General features: G+C 43.3%; 1 protein-coding gene across 8 annotated transcripts in view; it reads left to right on the top strand.

Annotated features, from left to right (window-relative positions):
• Positions 1–18668, top strand: part of LOC134401298 (protocadherin alpha-3-like) — a 248332-nt gene extending 229664 nt beyond the window's left edge. For 6 of the 8 annotated variants that reach the window (XM_063130104.1, XM_063130103.1, XM_063130105.1 and 3 more), the window contains exon 4: positions 16040–17184. In XM_063130104.1, coding sequence (XP_062986174.1) covers positions 16040–16350 — 311 coding nt within the window. In that variant the 3' untranslated portion in view covers positions 16351–17184. Of the gene's footprint in view, positions 1–16039; positions 17185–18549 lie in introns of those variants that run through there. The other 2 variants (XM_063130107.1, XM_063130106.1) reach the window with 2 other exon arrangements.
• Positions 18669–20907: the final 2239 nt, after the last annotated feature.

Below are 20907 nucleotides of genomic sequence, written 5' to 3'. Positions count from 1 at the left end.
TGTCAGGGATGCACTTTTTGCATGCAAAGCAAATGCTTTACCACGGAGTTAGTGTAGACGGGACAACTGGGCTATGGGAGAGGCTTGGTATTTAGAAAACTGGGACTTTCATCTGTACTGCGTGTATGTTCTATTGGGCTAAGAAACTTTGCTTGAAGGAAGCGGGGGATCTGATGAGAGAATAGGAGCCCTGATTATACAAGAACCTAAACCCCCTTCATGTGTTCGCTGTGTGGACAGTGAATGCCAAAATGGTGGCACATTCTGCCTTTCGATGTCCATGCATTGGATGGCATATTTGTAATGAACAGCTGTGCATAGTAGGGCTCTACATGATTTGGAACCCTGAAAAACAGAGTTCCTGATCCTGTGGATTTCTGCAACTTCACGGTTGGCAGGCCTTGCCTCCACTCACACAATCACTGTACTTGTGGAGAATGTATGAAGAGGGCTAAAGAGTCCTCCCATTCTCTAGTCAGGTACAACTCTTGTTTCCACTAATACTCCTAAAGAACATGGTAGTCTCTCTAGGGTTTCCACTTTTTTAAATGTCCCTGCTCTGGTGCCTTTAAGCAGACAGAAACTTATCAGTGTCACTGGCATGCTAGAGAAACCTTCATCTGCTCAATTTCTGTATGTCAGGCTGCTATTAAAGGCACAGAAGAAAAGCCAGGACCATGTTGGCAATCCTAGTTCTTATGTGGTAGTGATTTTGAGTACAGAAGCAGAGGGAGGTATTTATTGGGATTAATGTTTTGTATGTAGTACTGGAACACTTAATAGTCAAATACTTATTTATACTGAGCTTATGCTGCAATCCTCTGGATATTTACTTGGGAGTAAGTCCTCATTGAACTCAAAAAGCCTTACTTCTAAGTAGTTCTTTTGTGTACAGGATTGCACTGCGAATGGGTTATATCAGATGGAGAACATAGAGACAGAAAGTTCATCTGATTGCTGCTTAAAATAACAAATTGACTGCAGTTAGCAGGGTGTAATATGAATTTTCAGCTTCCTTCTCTTCCTTTGTTGTCATTTCCAATACTTTATTTTTCTTGACTAATAACAACAAACAACAGCATGGATATTTTAATCCAGAAAAGGTTTAGAGAAGAGCAGCGCATTCAGAATATTGGTAGAGAGCACAGTAACACACAAACACACACACACACACACACACACACACACACACTTGTTTCTTAGCAAGAATATGATTTTTGCACTCTGCGAGCTGTTCCAGAATTAGTCGGTAGAATGTAGGACTCCTCTGTAGCAGTGAATATTCATCATGCCAGCTAGAAGGAAAAGCAGCAGCCAGCACAGCATAAACAAAGACAGGAAAGAGGAGAAATGAGGTCCTCTATGCAGTTTTCTGGCTGCTTGTCCTGGAGCCATGATGAAAAAGCTGCTGTCTTGACTGAATGAGCCACAGAGACACAAATGTCTCTGCTAGAAAAAGCCTGTACTGTTTGTCTTCTTGGAATGCTCTTGCATTTCAAAAGGCTTCCCTTCTCATGACAAAGATGTATTAAAAGGAAGCAACAGAGGGACATGAGGCAGAGCCAAAGCATGATACCTATAATATAGTTTTCATTATGTAGAGTGAGCCCACCTGTTCCTAGGAAATGACAGATTGTGCTGCCCCGAAAGAAATTCTGCCAATAAAAAGAGGAGGAAAGAGAGGGGGAAGGAAAAATACCCTTTTTGGGTGTTGCTGCCAGAACAACTGAATGGCTGACTGAGTGACACTGTGCTTTGTGCTCAATAAGCAGCCATCTTGTCTGTCTGTTGAGACATCTCAATTGAAGGCTCTTTTATTTGTCACTCTGTACTGTCAGTTTCATTCTATTTCATTTAAAATGGATTTCAAGCAAAACACATTGTCTCCAACTGATTGAATTTACAGGTTTTGTGCTTCGAACAAGAGAATCTTATAATCCGGGCAAGTATTACACTGTACACAAACCCCACCATTCCATACCAAGGAAATGTCTTTAGGCAGAATCCAGTGGGCAGTTCTTCTGCACTCACCCCTCTGAAATGAATGAGAGATGGCGCAAGCTCAGATCCTTCTCTGAAATTATACTGATGAGCCTCAATTTCCAAGCTGAGAGCTATTCTAAACCTTCTGCTAATCACGCATAGCAGAGTAGGCACAATTGGCTTACTTACTTTAGTGTAAGTGCTTGGGCCCAATTTGGATTGGGACTGTAGCAATTTTGGAAGGGGGATTTAAGCTTCCCCTTCAATTTTTCCCAACACCAGCCAACACACATGCAGCAGGGTGATAAAAAAAGAAAGAAGAATGTCTCAATTGGAATCAGTGCAGACTTTTTGTGTTGTTTCTTAATGCCCCCACCCATGGGGAGGATGGAATTTTGAGGAGAAAGCTTAAATTCCCCCTCTTGAATTGCCTCCATCCCAATCTGAATCACCCCAAGCTAGTTTCTCCAATTAGAATAATTGTCTGAAATATACAAAGCTTCTGACTGTGAACATTTAACTTTAAGTTTCATAAACATCAGAAAATGGAAGGTTTTTGTCCTAGAAGGCTTAGAAGGAAGCTAGAAAAACACTTTATTGTCACTTATAAACAAGAACAGAAGAGATGCAGTGTCTTGTTCCAGCTGGGTCAGGCTGAAGGCTATGCAAATACAGGGATGAATCCAAATAGGGAATTCAATTATGCAGGCAATGAACAAGCACTAAGGTTTCAGTTCAGGCAAAGGTGATCAAGACACAGGCAATAGCCAATGCACAATTTAATCAGGCAAGTAGGTGTGTTGTCCAGAAGAGACATCTGGGGTCAAAATACGGGAGAGTAGTCAAGTTGAAACACAATCAAGAAGCAGAATCAAGCAGGAACCCAGAGGTCAGTAGCACAGCAGTTCATATGTGCCAGTCAGGAAAAAAAAGGATGCCAGAGACTAGAATTGGAGATAAGTTGTTATTTCCAGCAACTCTCCACTTACAATTGACAGCTGGTATAGCTACAGCTACTAGAGCCCCACCCAAGACTCAGCTGCATCATGTTTGAGTCTTGCTTCATGTCCTCATAAGGAGGGCTAAACTCATGATGAGCCCTCTTCAGTATGTAGGGTGACCATATGAAAAGGAGGGCAGGACTCCTGTATCGCATTCTCTTGTAGGGTAAACAGGCACAGGGTAGGGTAAAACTAACAGTATAAAGTCCAAACAGCATCAAGTTTTAAAAGCTTTAGGAAAAAGAAAAGTTTTTAGCTGAGCTTTAACAGCTGCGATTGAACTTGTGGATCTCAGATGTTCTGGAAGAGCGTTCCAGGCGTAAGGGTCAGCAGAAGAAAATGGACGAAGCCGAGCAAGGGAAGTAGAGACCCTTGGGCAGGCGAGAAACATGGCATCAGAGGAGCGAAGAGCACGAGCGGGGCAATAGTGTGAGATGAGAGAGGAGAGATAGGAAGGAGCTAGACCGTGAAAAGCTTTGAAGGTCAACAGGAGAAGTTTATATTGGATTCTGAAGTGAATTGGAAGCCAATGAAGAGATTTCAGAAGTGGAGTAACATGGTCAGAGCGGCGAGCCAAGAAGATGATCTTAGCGGCAGAGTGGTGGACAGAAACCAATGGACTGATGTGAGATGAAGGAAGGCCAGAGAGAAGAAGGTTGCAGTAGTCCAACCGAGAAATAACCAGTGCATGAACAACCATCTTGGCAGAAGAGACAGACAAAAATGATCGAATCCTGGCAATATAAAAGAGGGCAGGGCACCTGCAGCTTTAACTGTTGTGATGAAGAGGGAATTTCACCAGGTTCTCCATATATACAAATGACACCTGCTGAAATTCCCTTTTCAATACAGCTGTTAAAGATACAGGAGTCCTGTCCTCCTTTTCATTTGGTCACCCTACAGTAAGTGAACACTCCTCCACCTGGCTTGGCCACTATCCTTTCATGGCTCTTAAGACATCAGCGCTCTGGTTGCTCAGCATCCCCCTTTGCCTCAGAAGCTGAGCTTTCCACTCTTTGAGGGGAATGATCCGAAGCCTCTCTCCTGAGGGTCCCAGCCCCTCCCAATCAGCCTTAAGTGACTTGTTTCCTAGGGACATCTGACTCAGGAGGTTCCAGATCACGGTCTGAAGAGGATTCCTCCAAGAGAGGCAGGGTGCACAGGAAACCTCTGCTACCACCCAGGTGAAACCTAGGCCTTAGCTAGTGTGACCATATGAAAAGGAGGACAGGGCTTCTGTATCCTTAAGAGTTGTATTGAAAAGGGAATTTCAGCAGGTGTCATTTGTATATATGGAGAATCTGGTGAAATTTCCTCTTCATCACAGCAATTAAAGCTGCAGGTGCCCTGCCCTCTTTTAAATCTGGTCACTCTAGTATAGCTCCTGCACCTTTAACTGTGGTGATGAAGAGGGAATTTCACCAGGTTCTCCATATATACAAAAGACGCCTGCTGAAATCCCCCTTTCTATGCAACTGTTAAAGATACGGGAGCCCTGTCCTCCTTTCCATAGGGTCACCCTACCTTAGCTAGACCTAAGGTTTATCCCGGGGTCATTCCTGCCTGCTGCGGGATCCCCTGTGTGTCATTTACATGAACAGGGATGACCCCGGGACAATCCCGGGCTAAACCTTAGGTCTAGCTAAGGCCTAAGTGACTAAACTATATAATGTGCATTAACTGAAACAAGCTTCATAGTAGAGCACATGCTGCAGCATGACGGAGCCCCTTCATTCATTCCCAGGCACCTTCACCCATAGAGATCCCAGCCAGCAGGACTTGGAAAGCCCCGAGACACCTCCAGCCAGAATAAACACTGGAATAGCATAACTGCAAAGCAGCCTCATATGCTCAAACTCTGTGTGCTATGTAGGGTAATAAGGATCTACTGTGGAATGATACTGTTTCCTTTCTTCTCACTTTCCATAATTTGACTCTCCATAATTTGCCAGATGAGAGGGGAGGTTCCCATGTGGCAAAAGTTACGACATGGGTGCTTCCAGCTGGGGAGCAATGACTCTTCCTCAACCATTGTCAGTACATGGCAATGTCCATGCATCCTTCATCAAGCTAGACCCACCCTTCTGCCTCCCTCTAATCAGAGGAAGATAAGTTCTTCACTCTACCCAGCGGGCACTGGTACAGAGAGCTAGTTGTGCAAAGAGGTGCTTTTTCCAAATAATACAATTAGGAGTATGATACTGAGTTTTACTAATCCCGGTCTACAGCCCTTTCTACTAGGGATGTGCTCCGCTTCTAATCGGACCGGCGAATTAGAAGCGGAGCGGGGTGCTTCGCCTCCCCTTAAGGCGGAGGCGAAGAGGATTGGGGGGCCGGCGGAGCGTGGTGAAGAGGATCGAGGTGAAGGCGGATCCTTCGCCTCGATCTGGAGCTCCGCCGGAAAGGTAAGTGGGGTTTACTGGGCCCTGCCGCTGTCGCCCATGTGGCGACAGTGGCAGGGCCCGGTAACCCCCCCGCCCTCCTCTCCCTTACCTGCCTCCGTCCGCGGTCCATCGGCTTCTTCAATTGAGCCCGCGGTTCAACCAGGAAGTCTGGGCCGCACTTGCGCGGGCTCAATTGAACAAGCCGACGGACCACGGATGGAGGCAGGTAAGGGAGAGGAGGGCGGGGGGGGGTGGGTTACCGGCCCAGACTTCCTGGTTGAACCGTGGGCTCAATTGAAGAAGCCAATGGACCGCGGACGGAGGCAGGTAAGGCCCCCCTCCCCCTTGGTCCCTTACCGGGTTCTACCGCTGTCACCCCCCCGCCCTCCTCTCCCGGCCTTACCTGGCACCACTCCCCTCCACTGTGGAGCTCCGATTCGGAGCCGGAGCTCCGCGGCGAAGAGGACCAGAGTATGGGCGGAGCGGCACAGCGTGGAGCGGGCCGATCCAAAATTTTCGGATCGGCCCGCAGGGCGGAGCGGGGGGTTCGTGCACACCCCTACTTTCTACACCTAAGGGTGTAGAGGGAGGGAGATCCCAGACTTACCTGCTTCCGGGATCATCCCTGTGTGTCTAAATGGAAGTACGACATCCTGGATGGGAGGAGGGACGTTGCGCCTGATGCACCCATCATTTTTTTTAAAAAAAAAACCCAATCAGTAGCCAAAGCGCACTTGCAATCCAGTGCAAAAGTAAGTACCCCCCAAAGCCCTGATCTTGCTTCCCACCCCACCCCTGATGGCCCTGGACTCCCTCCCTGTTCTAGTTCTGTCCCTCTGCTGACCCCTGCTACTCATGGAGAGGAGGGAGGAAGCTGGGACAGGCTCCCACACCACCTGCAGTCCTTGAGATCCTTCCGGACCACGAGTAAAAACGGGATAACTGAGACTTCAGTTATCCTGGTGAAATGGAGGGATCATCCCTCCCTGCTCCTGGGATCCCCTGTGTGTCATTTGGATGCACCGGGATGATCCAGGGATGATCCTGGGGGAAAAGATGGGTGTTGAAAGTGCCTACAGCTGGGGGTAATCAGAGCAGGTCAGTTCTGTACCAAAGTTCTCCGGAATGCGCAAGCAGGGTTAGAAAATGGATGTTTCATGTGGGATTGGTCTAAGTGATGAGGAGGGTGGATTTGTGGCTTTTGAGTTGAGGTTGGGTCTTTTATGAGGGTTTCTTTCTCTATATATTGGGGTTTGTTCTCTCTCTCTCTCTCTCTCTCTCTCTCTCTCTCTGTGTGTGTGTGTGCTTAGGATGCTGAATTATCTGTCTGTTTCCCCCTTCTAAACTGCTTGTTTAAGTTGGGGTTGGAACTTTGACTGCTGGATTACTTGACTCAGGACTCATCTACACCATGCAGGATATTCCACGATGAAAGCGGTATATAAAAGGCAGGAGCCACACTACTGCTTTATAGTGGTACTGAAGTGCACTGACAACTGTTGGAGCACATGACACATCTACATCAAGCAGGATATAACACTATGAAAGTGGTACGAAAATGATATATGGTATGTGTCAATGGGTCCCAACAGTTGTCAGTGCACTTCAGTACCACTATAAAGCAGTAAGTGTGGCTCCTGCCTTTTATATACCGCTTTCATAGTGGAATATCCTGCTTGGTGTAGATGAGCCCACAGTCTGCTGTTATAAAAGCTTGTGGCTTCTGGATGGGGCTGCAGTCAGAGCTGATTAGTTCTGTAGCAAAGCTCTCTGTTTCTTGAAAGTGAGCATCTGGAGTGAGCAAACAAGGGAGTTTTGTGTGGAGTTTAGTGGGAGCCATTGGAGGGAGTGTATGGAAAAAGCTGAGTCATCTGAGATGCCTGGCACAATGGAAATGGAGGGAGTTGTTCCAGTGATTTACAGGATGTGTGCCATGTTTGTCTTCCTGCCCGAGGACAATAGGAACCACATCTGCAGCAAGTGCAAGCTAGTAGCCCTCCTGGAAGAGAAAATGATGAGGCTTGAGGCACACCTCTGTACACTTCAACTAATCAGAGAGATTCAAAGGTTTGTAGATGAGAGGCAGGAGGGCCCTCCCGAAAGATCAACAGAAGGGGGGAGGTTTCCAAGAAGGAGGAAGAGAACAAAGGGCAAGACTTAGAGAAGTGGAAGAACATGACACATAGGACTAGTAGAATTAGAAGACAACAGATACCAGGTTCTTTCCATGGAGGATGACCCTAGGCTACTTAAAGATGAGAGTTCACCCTACACTCCACAGACCTCTGAGGATGGCACTCAGGACCTTGTGGAAATGAGGAATTTAACCACCAAACCAAGGAGATTTTTCTCATGGAGGGTGATCCTGGGCTACCTGTAGATGGGACACCACCCTGCATTCCATAGAAGACAATGGGAAAGGTACTCAGGCCCACATGGATGGAAGAAATTTAACTACAAACCCAAGGAGGAACAGATGTCTGATAGTGATTGGAGACTCCCCACTGAGAGGGACAGAGACATGTTGACTGGATTTCCAAAGACTATGGGGTTCTGGGTAGGAAAGTGAAGGAATTGGGGGCACAAGTGATGTTTCTATCAGTTCTTCCTGTTGAAGGTCAAGGCACTGGTAGAGAAATAAGGATACTAAAAGTGTATAGCTGGATGCATAGATGGTGTAGTTGGGAAAGGTTTGGTTTCATGGGCCATGGCCAGCAATGCCAATAGGAAGGACTCCTAGCAGACAATGGGGTGCACCTCACAGGGACTGGGAAGAATGTTTTTTGGCACGAACCTTGTAAACCTTATCTTTAAAGGGCTTTAAATTGGGGAGGGTGGCAAAAGTCAAAAGCTGAGCTGGGTATTACAGAGAAGAACACAAAGAACAAAGGAGGAGACAAGACAGTGGAGGTGGATCACAGTAATTTGCAGGTGGATCCGAGTTATTTTGAGGGAAACTGGGAAAATTCAACACACATAGCCTCCGATGTCTATATACTAATGCACAGAGCATGGGAAACAAACAAGATCAATTTGAAATCCTAACATAAGATGCTAAGGATGACTGCAATATAGCCACTGAAGGTTATACCTTGTTCAACAGGAAGAGAGGGAGAGTAGCATTATATTTAAGAAATAAATATACCTGTGAAGAAATCCATGATTCTGAGGATGGAAGCCCCGTCAAAAGCATTTGGGTAAAGTTAAAGGGAGGGAGAAATGAGAAAGAGATTGTTGTGACAGTTTACTACAGACTATACAGCCAACCGGAAAATGTGGATGGCACTTTCTTGGAACAGATGACAAAACTTTCCCAGAGGCAAGCTTTTATTTATTTATTTACAATATTTATATAAAGGTCCATATCTAAAATAGATTCTGGAGCAGTGAATATAGGAATAAAACAGTGAAAAGATTTTAAAAATGAAGAAGTTTAAACAACAAATTCAAATTATCCTCAAGACAAATCCAGTCTTGAGGTTACTAATGCCTCTACCACTGTTATCAATCTATCCCTATCCAGAAGAGTCCATAGACAGAGAGACAGATGAAGCTAGTAAAAGGCACTCTGAGCTGCCACAGCCACTTGGGATTTAGCAGTAATGGGGGATTTCTACTATCCTGACATTTGCTGGAACTCCAACTCTGCAAGGAATTGAACATCCAATCAGTTTTTGCCTTGCCTTGCTGAGAACTTCATCTCTAAGAAGGTGGAAGAAGGAGCAAGTACAATTGAGTTGCCGGAACCTGTAAGGATCAAGTCAGGAAGGCGAAGGCCCAGAATGAGCTGAGGCTGGCAAGGAATGCTAAAAACAATAAAAGAGGTTTATTTATTATTAAAACATTTGTGTCCCACCCTATATCACCAGGAACTCAGGGCAGAATACTGGAGAACAATGTAAACATAAATATACACAGCTAAAAAGTACTAAATAGTTAACAAATTAAAAACAGTATAAAAAATAAAAGCAATAAAAACAATTAAAAATAATTAAAACTATGTGTGACCATGGAGAATTTAGCCCTCAAAGGCTTTGATGAAGAGCCATATTTTAACTTGGCACCGAAACGAAGCCAGTTGGGCCTCTAAGGGGAGGGCATTCCACAACCAGGTGCCACAATAGAGAAACCCTTCTCCCATTTATTTTATTCACAAAATTTATATACTTCCCCCCCATTCAGAATTTTGTAGCAACTTTCAAGATAAAATAAAATAAACACAGAATAAAAACACATTAAAATAGATTTTTAAAAGAAGCAAAATGAAAAGTGAACCATAAATCATGGCTGCTCATTAAGGAAAGGCTTCCTGGAACAATGATGTTTTCAGGAGGCACCGAAAGAAATACGAAGTTGGTGCCTGTCTGTCCTCCAGAGGCAGGGAGTTCCACAGGAATTCGATGTCCCACCATAATGTGTGTCTCACGTTGGTGAGACACAGAGGAGGGCTCTTCCAACAGATCTCAAATCTTGGGCAGGCATGTATAGGGAGAGGCACTTCCTCAGGTACCAAGCTACCAAGCTATTTAGGGCTTTAAAAGTCATTACCAATACCTTGAATTCTGACTGGAAGTGGCAGCCAATTTATTTATTTATTTATTTATTTATTTATTACATTTTTATACCACCCAGTAGCGGAAGCTCTTTGGGCGGTTCACAAAAATTAAAATCATAATAAAACAACCAACAAGTTAAAAACACAAATACAAAATACAGTATCAAAAGCACAACCAGGATAAAACCATGCAGCAAAATTGATATAAGATTAAAATACAGAGTTAGAACAGTAAAATTTAAATGTAAGTTAAAATTGAGTGTTTAAATACTGAGAGAATAAAAAGGTATTCAGCTGGCGACGAAAAGAGTACAGTGTAGGCGCCAGGCGGACCTCTCTGGGGAGCTCATTCCACAGCCGGGGTGCCACAGCGGAGGAGGCCCAATGTAGTTCGTTTAAGAGCGGTGTTATATGGTCTTCACAGGAGGATCCAGCCAGCAGTCTAGCTGTTGCATTTTGCACTAGCTGCAACTTCTGAGTTGTCTTCAAGCGCTGCCCCATATAGAGTGCATTGAAGTAATCAAATCGGAAAGTTCCCAGCGATGGACGACTGTGCCTAGGTTGTCCCTGTCCCCAGGAATGGTCACAGCTGGTGAATCAGCTGAAGCTGGCCCCAAGTACTCCGGTCCACCAAGTCCACCTGGGCCTCCACTGGCAAGGATGGATCTAGGAGTACTTCTAAGCTTTGCACCTGCTCCTTCACAGGGAGTACAGCCCCATCCAGAACAGGTTGCTTACCCAATTCCCAGACTCGGAAACTACCAATCCACAGAGCTTCCAACTTATCAGGATTCAGCTTCAGTTTATTAGCCCTCATCCAGCCCCTTACTGGCTGCAGGCACTGGTCCAGCACCTTCACCGCCCCAGCTGACCCCAATGACAAGGAGAAGTAGAGCTGAGTATCATCAGCATACTGATGGCACCCAATACTCAAACCCCTAATGACCTCACCCAACGACTTCATATACAGTAGATGTTGAACAGCATGGGGGATAGAATAGAACCCTGTGACACCCCACATCTTAATAGCCATGGAGTGGAACAGGAATCCTCTAATACCACTTTCTGGAATTGGCCCTGCAAGTAGGAGCGGAACCACTGTAACACAGTGCCTCCTACTCCCATCTTGCAGAGCCGGTCCAGTAAGATATCATGATCAATGGTATCAAATGCTGCTGGGAGATCCTGGAAGATCAACAGGGTGGCACTCCCCCTATCTTTCACTCGCAGTAGGTCATCGGTCAGAGCAACCAAGGCTGTTTCAGTGCTGTGCCCTGGCCTGAAACCTGACTGAAATGGGTCCAGATAATCCATTTCTTCCAAGAATGTCTGAAGCTGCCCAGCCACCACACGCTCAAGCACCTTACCCAAAAAGGGGATATTGGTGATGGGGTGGCAGTTCAGCCCAGTGTTCCAGCCTGTTCAGTTCCTTTTGAATCTTCACACTGTCTTCTTCAGTGTTGCTAGTCCTTCTAGCTTTGTGTTATCTGCAAATTTGATGAGCAACCACTTTGCACCCTTATCTAGGGTGACCATATTTTGGAAACCAAAAAGGAGGACAACATGGTCGCCTCAAGGGGGCGTGTCCAGTACCAAGGGGGCGTGCCCACCCGAACATAGCCTTGGTCACATGTCTGATTTTACAGCACACATTTAAGACAAATCTGTTCTACATAAGATCTTAATGTTAAATTCACTGAAATAAAGAACAAGTGAGAGATTCAATGTATCTGAAGTTAACTTCACTCACTCCTACTTTTGTAGGTTTTGCTGTACTTTGAAGCTTTTGCTATACTCTGTGTGTTACATTCTCCCCTTCCCTCAAATATCTTTTCTGACTGTATCTTCACTCATTGCAAGCTGCTGTTGTTGTTAACAGGGTTTGCTACTGCCCCCAGATCTGTTTCAAATTTGGTATGGCTAAAGCTCTACCTAAAAGCTATCATGGTGCCAACTTTCAGCTCTTTATCTTTCAAAATGACAGTTTTAAAAATAATAATTTTAAAACCTCATTTTTAAAAAAAATCCTAAAAAATCAATGGATGAACAGATCTGTTTCAAATTTGGTGTGACTAAAGCTCTACCTAAGTCCTATCATGGTGCAAAGTTTCATCTCTTTTACTTTAAAAATGACGATTTTAAAAATAATAATTTTAAAACCACGATTTTTTAAAAAATCCTAAAAAATCAATGGATGAACAGATCTATTTCAGATTTGGTGTGGCTAAAGCTCTACCTAAATCCTTTCATGGTGCCAAGTTACATGTCTTTATCTTAAAAAAATGACGGAGCTATAAGCATTTTTGTTAATTCCCATTAGAGCTGGTCTTTGGAAAAAAATCTGGATTTCCCCTCCCCACCTGGATTTGCCATCAAAAACCCGGACAAATCTGGGTCATATGGTCACCCTACCTTTATCCAACTCATGTATAAAAACGTTGAATGGCAGGGGCACTGCAGCACTTCAACATTTTTATACATGAGTTAGATAAGGATGCAGAGCGGTTGCTTATCAAATTTGTAGATGACACAAAGCTAGGAGGACTAACAAGATGACTAAGGCCTTGCATTTAGGTTCTCATTCTTTCTCTCTCTCTCTCTCTCTCTCTCTCTCTCTCTCTCTCTCTTTGACACAAGTGTAGAATGGAGGAGGCCTGGTTTGGCAGCAGTATATATGGAAAGGACCTGTGTCTTAGTAGATCACAAGTTGAATATGAGCTAGCAGTGTGATGCGGCAACAAAGAAAGTTTGTTGGCTACTTCCCATAGTATCCAGATCATGGGAAGTAATATTTCCACTCTATTCTGTGTCAGTCTGGCCACATTTGGAGTATTGTGTCCAGTTCTGGATGCCCTATGCACCCAGAGAAGAGCAATGAGGATGGTGAGGGGTCTGAAAACCAAGTCTCATAAGGAATGGTTGAAAGAGCTGAATGGTTCAGCCTGGAGAAGAGAAGATAAAAGGGAGACAAGATAGCAGTCTTCAAATATCTAAAAGGCTCTCATGCAGAAGATGGAACAGATTTGTTCTCTGTTGCTCTCGAGGGCAGGTGGTAAATTGCAGGGAAGCAGATTTTGGCTAAACGTTAGGAGAAACTTCCTAACAATGAGAGCTGTTCAGCCGTGGAACAGACTACCATGGGAGGTAGGCATTTCGCTGCAGGCATTTAAGCAAAGACTGGATGGCCACTTGTCAGGGATGCTGTAGCTGGACCCTACAATGCCGAGTCTGTATTGAGCTGAGGGCTGGACTAGATGGTCTCCAAGGTACCATCCAACACTATGATTCTTTGACTGTTGAAAATATTGCTGAACAGAGGACAAGCAATAGTGACTGATGGTTTCCCTGTTCTGTTCCTTGTCATTTCACCACTTCATCTTGATCCCTTTTCAACAGAAAACAAAACCAAAGAAGCTGCACATCTTGGTGAGAGTTCTTGGTGTCAATTACAAATGCAATGGATAAGTACACTAATATCTGACAAATAGTTAGGCCAGATCTATACCAAGCAGGATATGACTCTTTGAAAACAATTTGAAAACTATATATGGAATGTGTCATGGGCCCCAACAGTTGCCAAAACCATTATAAACCGTTTTTAAGCAGTAGTATGGATTCCTCCTTAGTTTAATATTCTGATCATAATACTTTTCATTTTGTACCACAGGAGAGGATTGAATCATAATTTGTATTAAGCCAAGAAAATAACTGAAAAGGATACAAAATCTCCAGTCAAAAAATATTTAATTAAGTTAAAGTAATTTTAACTGTGAAGCATTTTGGGAACATTAAAGTCACTAAAAAGAAAGCATTAGCAAAGTAAAGTCATATTTCTATGTTACCAAAAGAATGATATACACAAGCAAAATGTTAGTTGTTAAAACATCCAAAAGATAATTAATAGTTAACGTGAACAAACTAAACTTTATTCTAATCCCAAATAAAACAAAAATTCTAGGATGATCTTTCTTTTTCTTTTTAGAAAGGTTTGAATGTCCAACTATTTCAGACATTTCTTTTCACCCAACACACAGCAGATCATTTTAATCACTTGTAAAAATCTGCCTTTTTCATTACTTGTTCTAGACTCCAGGGGAAAAAAAACACCCAAATACGTTTCACAGTTTCCTGAGGCATGTCTACACCTCCTGGCGTTCCGGGAGGGAGGGGGGAGGATCTCTCGATATGCTGATTCACATGCGGTGCGCAATGTCCAGGGAGAAAGGAGGACATCGTGCCCGCCATATTTTTTTTTTAGAATATAGGAGCTGGAGCGCATCTGTGCTCCAGTGAAAAAGTAAGTAAAAAAAAAAAGCCCGACCCCACTTCCCACCCCACCCCCGATGGCCCTGGACTCTTGCTGTCCTGGCTCCTTCCCTCAGATGACCCCGCTACTCGCGGAGAAGAAGGAAGAAGCTGGGATGGCTGACCACACCACCCGTGATCCTCAGGATCATCCTGGGACTGCGGGAAAATCTGCGAAGAAAAGGCATGGTAATACCCTGGAGAAATGCAGGGATTTTCCTTCCCTGCTCCCAGGATCCCCTGTGCATCATGTGGATGCACAGGGATGATCCCGGGATGATCCTCAGGATATTGCCTGCTGTAGACATGCCCCTTCAGCCCTACTCAGGCATTCTGGAGAAGGAGCACTCTAGTTCCACCCACTTGTCATGGTGACTATCTGAAGAGGAGAGCCTTCTGTATCCATGGAGGCATTTGCTGGAAAACCAGTGTTCTGGCTCACATGGAGAGCCTCTATGGATGTAGCAGCCTGCCCTCTTCAGACCCTTGCCCTCCATGAGTTCAGGATGACAAATAGGAGTGCTCCACACATTTAACAAAGTTGTTTTGGCTGTTAGTCAAATATTTCGAGCACGTTCACTGCCCCAGCCCTCAAAACCTGAGTCTCTCTACAGACAACTCTGTTCTCGAACTCAGAAGGGGCTTGAGTGGAACTATTATATCGTTGTACCAAAATGGAAGAGAGGATGCTGCAAAAGGTTTAAATAATGGAATAAATATAGTGGGGATAATGTTGCCTGAATCTTTACTGGCCTAGCCCTGTCCTTAGGTGCCCCTTCTGACATTACCTTTGTACTATGAGGACTGTTGGTACTCAGCACCGTCCTGTACCACAAAGGTAATAGAAGGAGCCCTGGGCTACATGGGAAGCCTCCTTATGACATGGCCATTGAACCAGTTTATGGGAGAGGCAGCACCTGTCGAAGTAAAGCTGCACCCATGGGGCTTCTGATAATTCCTTCATGGTGCAAGAGGGAGCCACACTGCCTCCCCTTCCATGACATGGAGGTTGCATGAGAAAGAGCCCTCAGTGCCATGAAGGAGGCTTCTTGATTTAACCTGCTAAAATTGATGTCTCAGCCAATTACCCTAATTCTAGGAGAACCGGCCTGCTGTTTATTCTATGTCTGCCAAAGGGTCTTTCTGCCCTAGGGCAGGTGCTTGCATGCTCCTTTTTCAAACCACATTTTAAAAGTGTTGCTCTTTCAGAGATAGCGGCATGAATCTTTGTGAGGAAGGTTGGGCATGACATAAAATGCATCTAGTTCAAAATTAGTGCTCATAGAGCCCACTTGCAGGTGCATGAAGTTAAAAGTTCATTAAATATTACAATAAGGGCACCAACCTAAGCATGTTGACTTGGAATCCTGGGAACTGTAGGACTTCTTTCTGTCTAAATATCCATAAGATTGTGCCCTGATTCACATATCCAGAAGTCCTCAGAAACAGAAATGATTTCTAAAATATTTGTGTGTAATATTCCAGCTGTGAAGATGTAGGGGATACTAATTTTTTTTCACCTATTCCATTCACTGAAATGTTGTCATCCCCAAACCAGGTTGAATTTAGTATTCCAGTTTACAATCCCTTGACTTTTCATTTCCCAGAGTTTGGAAATAAGCATTAAGCAATGTAAAATTTCTGTTTAAATTGGAGACAACCAACCCCATCTGTGGAGGAGTCCGTGTGTAGCTATGACTTAATTTTTATCCTTATTTCAGAGGATCCCAAGTGTGTGTGTTATAAGCTGCAGGCTGACCAAATGTAATACTCGTAGCACAGGATTTTAATATCTGTTTTGACTTTTCCAGACCCTGAGGCCGGTGAGGTGTCCCCTCCAGTAGGAGCTGGCGTGAATAGCAACAGCTGGACCTTTAAATATGGACCTGGCAACTCCAAGCAGCCCGGTCCTGGTGAGTTGCCAGACAAATTCATTATCCCAGGATCTCCTGCAATCATCTCCATTCGTCAGGATCCACCAAACAGCCAAAGTGACAAAAGTGACTTCATAACCTTTGGCAAGAAGGAAGAGACCAAGAAAAAGAAGAAAAAGAAGAAGGGCAACAAGGCTCAAGAGAAAAAAGAAAAGGGCAACAGCGCCACTGACAACAGTGACCAGTGAGGGGTTTATACTGAACAATCTACTTAGCCAATTTTTGTAATCTTGGAAGATCTCTCCTATGTAGCAACTCCCAACTTCTTCCTACTTTTAACCAATTTCCTGTATGTGCAAGACTTCAAAATCCGCAGGGAATTCACAATGTCTGTCTAGATTGCTTAACAGGTTTTGTCTTAAAAGCTTTATTAAGCCTGGTGTTAACTCTTTTTCTCCACTCTGGCTTGTTTTCAGAATCTAAAAAGCAGACACAAGTTTCTTTTCTCCTACGCTGAAAAGGAGACTCTTCTTCACAATACAGCCCGTGCGAGGTTGGACTCTTTGCATTGTGGTTCCTGTTATCCTGTCCTGATGACACTTATAGGGGAGGGGGGAGGGGAGTGAATTGTTTTTGGTATTGTGCACCCTGTATCTGATTGGAAGCTTTTGTGTGCTGATTATCGGCTAGGTGATGCAAGATCAGATCAAGATGATGCAGGAAGAGCTTGTGAAACATGAACCAATGAAGTTCCTTGTGAAATTAATGTGCAATGCTGTGTGGCCTGGGGAACTACCTTAAAACTTGCAATTAGATTTTTCATAATCAGATCTAGTGTGTAGTACGCTGGGGCTTTTATATATTGTAGATACACACTCCAGTGAAAAGGAATATTCACTCAGACAACTTGTATACTATGAAGTATATCTTCTTCCAAGCCATTGGCCATATTGCCACAATAAGGCCTTTGTTCTCCTAGCAAGGATGTCCCTCAGGGAATGTCGGCATGGCAACCTCCCACGCTCTTGGCTCAGTGCTGTAGTGCTAAAGAGGGAGTGTGGGAAATCTCTCTCTCTCTCTCTCTTTAAAAGCAAACAAACAAAAACTCAACAGCAACTTTGGAGAGTGGGGATTCCCTTGCTCCAGCTGTGTAGACGGAACTGGTCCTACAACCCAGATCTTAGCATGCATGTACTGCAGGGAGTTGGATGTCCGTCCTTGGCACATCTGATGCCTTCTGAAAGCACTGTGCAGACATGCCCTCAGAGTTTAACAAGGGAAGGAAGGGCTGACATCTCAGGAATATAACTGACTGTGATGTTTCCTTTATGTCCTTGTTTCCACTCTATTTAACATTCTTTTGCACACAATGTCTCTGAAAAGGTCAGAGTATTTTCCATAACACATATGCAAAAGCAAGGACAAAAAAATAAAAACAAAGAAAGAAAGGAAGAAAGAAAAGAAACCTTATTGTGCTATTTGTGATTTGATATCTTTATTTATAAAGGGAATATGGCTGTAAATGAAAAAGAAATATGATGTCCTTTAACCCAAACTGAAGTAAATTTACAGCCATTAGAAAATATAATTGCTGCTATTGAAGTGCTTTAGAAATATGCCTGAAACATCTGTATTATATCTGCCAATCACAACTTTATTCTGTCAGGTCACTGGTTTGGGGGTGGGGGGGCGGGCGGGGCGTCTGCCTCTTGCATGCATTAAGAAATACAAGATTTCTCTTTCTCTTTTTGCATTACTTATTCTGCACTTTGAGTACACAACATTTGTAAACAAATTTCATCAGAGGAAGCTGAAGCAAGCCCTTTCTCACACAAGCAGAACTACTAACCTGCTCGCTCTGTGCAGTGTCTTGGTGTTATTATCCCCCCACATAAAGCTCCTTGGGTTTTAGTTCGACTTTTCTATGAGTTTATCAATTTCTGATCCTACAACTATCACTCATTATGTAAAACTCAAGTACTGTATGTATGCTATATGCTCTTATAAGTATCCTGAAATATTTATTCTGTGCTTGTGTATGTGAATGTCAATGGAACTATTACCTAGCGTGGACATTAAGCTTTACTGTTGAATGTAAATCCATTATTATTATTATTATTATTATTATTATTATTATTTTGTACGCTTGTGAACAAGTGGAGTAGTGTTGATATTTTTAAACACTGTTAGTTACCAGTTTTTGTGTATGAATTGAAACACAAGTAAAAGATCTTTCTTAAATCAAGAAATCAGTAAATCACAGGATATTATTTCAGAGGTGTGTGTGGAGGGGTTATGAAGTAAAGAACTTTTGCCTCCAGGCAGCTAAACACACAGCTCATATATAGACAGGAATCTGTACTAGACACATACCATTATGTATATTAAACAGCATATGGTATATGAAGGAATGCTTTAAAATAATTTAAACATGTTTTTCTCCACAGGATAAAGCTGGGATCCAAAGCATCTATTTCAATCATCCCTATGTACCAGTGATGGTCCCTGGTTTACTTCACCTGCGTAGTAAAACATTGCCCCAGTTTTCTTCTGATTTTGCCTTTTGAGGAGATTTTTTTTGTGGGGGGGGGGCTTTTTCAAAATTTTTATTAGACTTGTTTTCAGTTCTCCTTCTCCCCAGTCTATTGAGAAGGGATAGGCAATCTATTTGGATTGTGGGCACATTTGGCAGCTTGAGAAAATGTCCGGGCATCACTACAAAATGGCTGCCAAGGGAGGCATAAGCAAAGGACAAGGACACAAGACAGAATACAAGGCAGAGATGGGGATAGAACTGCAACACACTAAGTAACTCATTTGAACCCACAGTTTTCAGCACCAACAGAAACCTATTTCAGAGCAATCCCAGCTGCTAGTAAGAAAATGTGTTAATTGAAAAGAAGTGGGGAGAGTAAGGCACTTTGACAGGTACCACACTGCTTCTCCCTAATCTAGAACTTAGGTCTGCCATCTTCTACACATTTATCTGTGAGTAATCCATGCTGAACATTTATTTTTGTAGGTTTGGGTTGCAAATCTCTAAAGGGACTGGGGTAGAGTGGGGTAGGAGACACCCATTCAGAGAATGGGGAAAAACTGTTTTGAATTGCTTAATGTGTTTTGAGTTATTTTTTAATAATTATAACAAGATTGATTCTGAAATTATACCTTTAACTTTTTTAAAAAGGAAAACTATTATTACTAGCTCAGCATACACCAGCAGGAAAGTGTAATGATGTATGTGTTGTGGTGGGAGGCATTCAGAAAGCAATACTGGGTGTGGAACTAGAATGTCTATGTTTTCATCTATGAAATGTTGCAGGGTATGTCAATGTGAGAAGCTTCCACTCATCTATAGCCATCTATGGACCCCACTTTCCACTGTACTTTCATTCACAATGTCACCCCAAAGCCTGCTTTTCAAGGTCAGATGAGTCTCCCACATGAAAGAGTGCCAAGAGCAGCAGTTGGAAGAGGAAATTGGGGAAGTGGTATATTTGCAGCTCTTAGAAATTAGGTTACAACACAATGTGTCCTGTGAATGCGAACTCTGTAAGGTACAATGGTCCTTAATGTTTTAAGCTCACTCTAATCTTCAAACAAAGAAATCATCTAGGATCTTCGTAGAATGGTTTAATATGATCTCAAATTTGCTGACAGTTCAGCAAGAACTGTTGAACTCTCAGCAAATTTTTTACACCCATTTGTAAAAACTATGGGTGCTTCTGAGTGTTACTGATCACTAGGAAGCTATTTTGTATTTTCTTGCTTAATAGATTTTTTTATGGAATGGAAAAAGATGGAAAAGGAATGGGAGAGTGACAAGTTGAAGGCAACAACATTTGGACCCTCATAAAATTCCATGACTGAAGAAGGGCAATTGTATGATAAAAGCCTTGTCTAAAAGCACCCCATGTCTTTTCTCACCGAAGCTGTATTTCTCAAAAGATTTAATTTGGAATACTGCAAGATGCTATGCTGTAATGAGAACTCTCTGTTATAACATTTTCAATTAGATCTTTGCCATAACTGTATGATGAAACTTTTCCCAGATTCGTTTTAAAGTGAATCAGGCAACAACAAAATTAACTGGTTAAAGAACAGGAAGAAGAGTGTGGGAATAAATGGTAAATTCTCCCAATGGAGGGAAATAAATAGTGGGGTCCCACAGGGATCTGTATTGTGACCAACTCTTTTCAACTTGTTCATAAATGATCTGGAATTAGGAGTGAGCAGTGAAGTGGCCAAATTTGCCGATCACACCCAATTTTTTAAGGTGGTTAAAACAAAAAGGAGTTGTGAGGAGGTCCAAAAGGATCTCTCCAAGCTGGGAGAGTGGGCATCCAAATGGCGGATGCAATTCAATGCAAGTAAGTGTAAGGTGATGCACGTTGGGACAAAAAAAAAAAAAAACCAACTTCAAGTATAACCTGATGTGATCTGAACTGGTGGTGACCAAACAAAAAAGGAGATCTTGGGGTTGTGGTGGACAACCCAATGAAAATGTCAACCCAGTGTGCAGCTGCTGTAAAGAAGGCAAACTCCATGTTAGGCATTATAAGAAAAGGAATTATGAATAAAATGTGCAGTCTCATACTGCCTTTATACAAATCTATGGTGCAACCACACTTAGAATACTGTGTAAAGATTCAGACGCCACACCTAAAAAAAATACTATAGAGCTGGGAAAAGTGCAGAAGAGGGCAACTAAAATGATCAAGTGACTGGTGCATCTCTATGAGGGTACAATAGCTTGGCAAAACGGAGACTAAGGGGAGACCTGATAGAAGTGTACAGAATTATGC

This window comes from Elgaria multicarinata, chromosome 7 (assembly GCF_023053635.1).
Source record: "Elgaria multicarinata webbii isolate HBS135686 ecotype San Diego chromosome 7, rElgMul1.1.pri, whole genome shotgun sequence".
NCBI classification, from domain to species: Eukaryota; Metazoa; Chordata; class Lepidosauria; order Squamata; family Anguidae; genus Elgaria; species Elgaria multicarinata.
The sequence above is the reverse complement of the archived record's forward strand: the minus strand, read 5'-3'. Positions and strand labels throughout refer to the sequence as shown.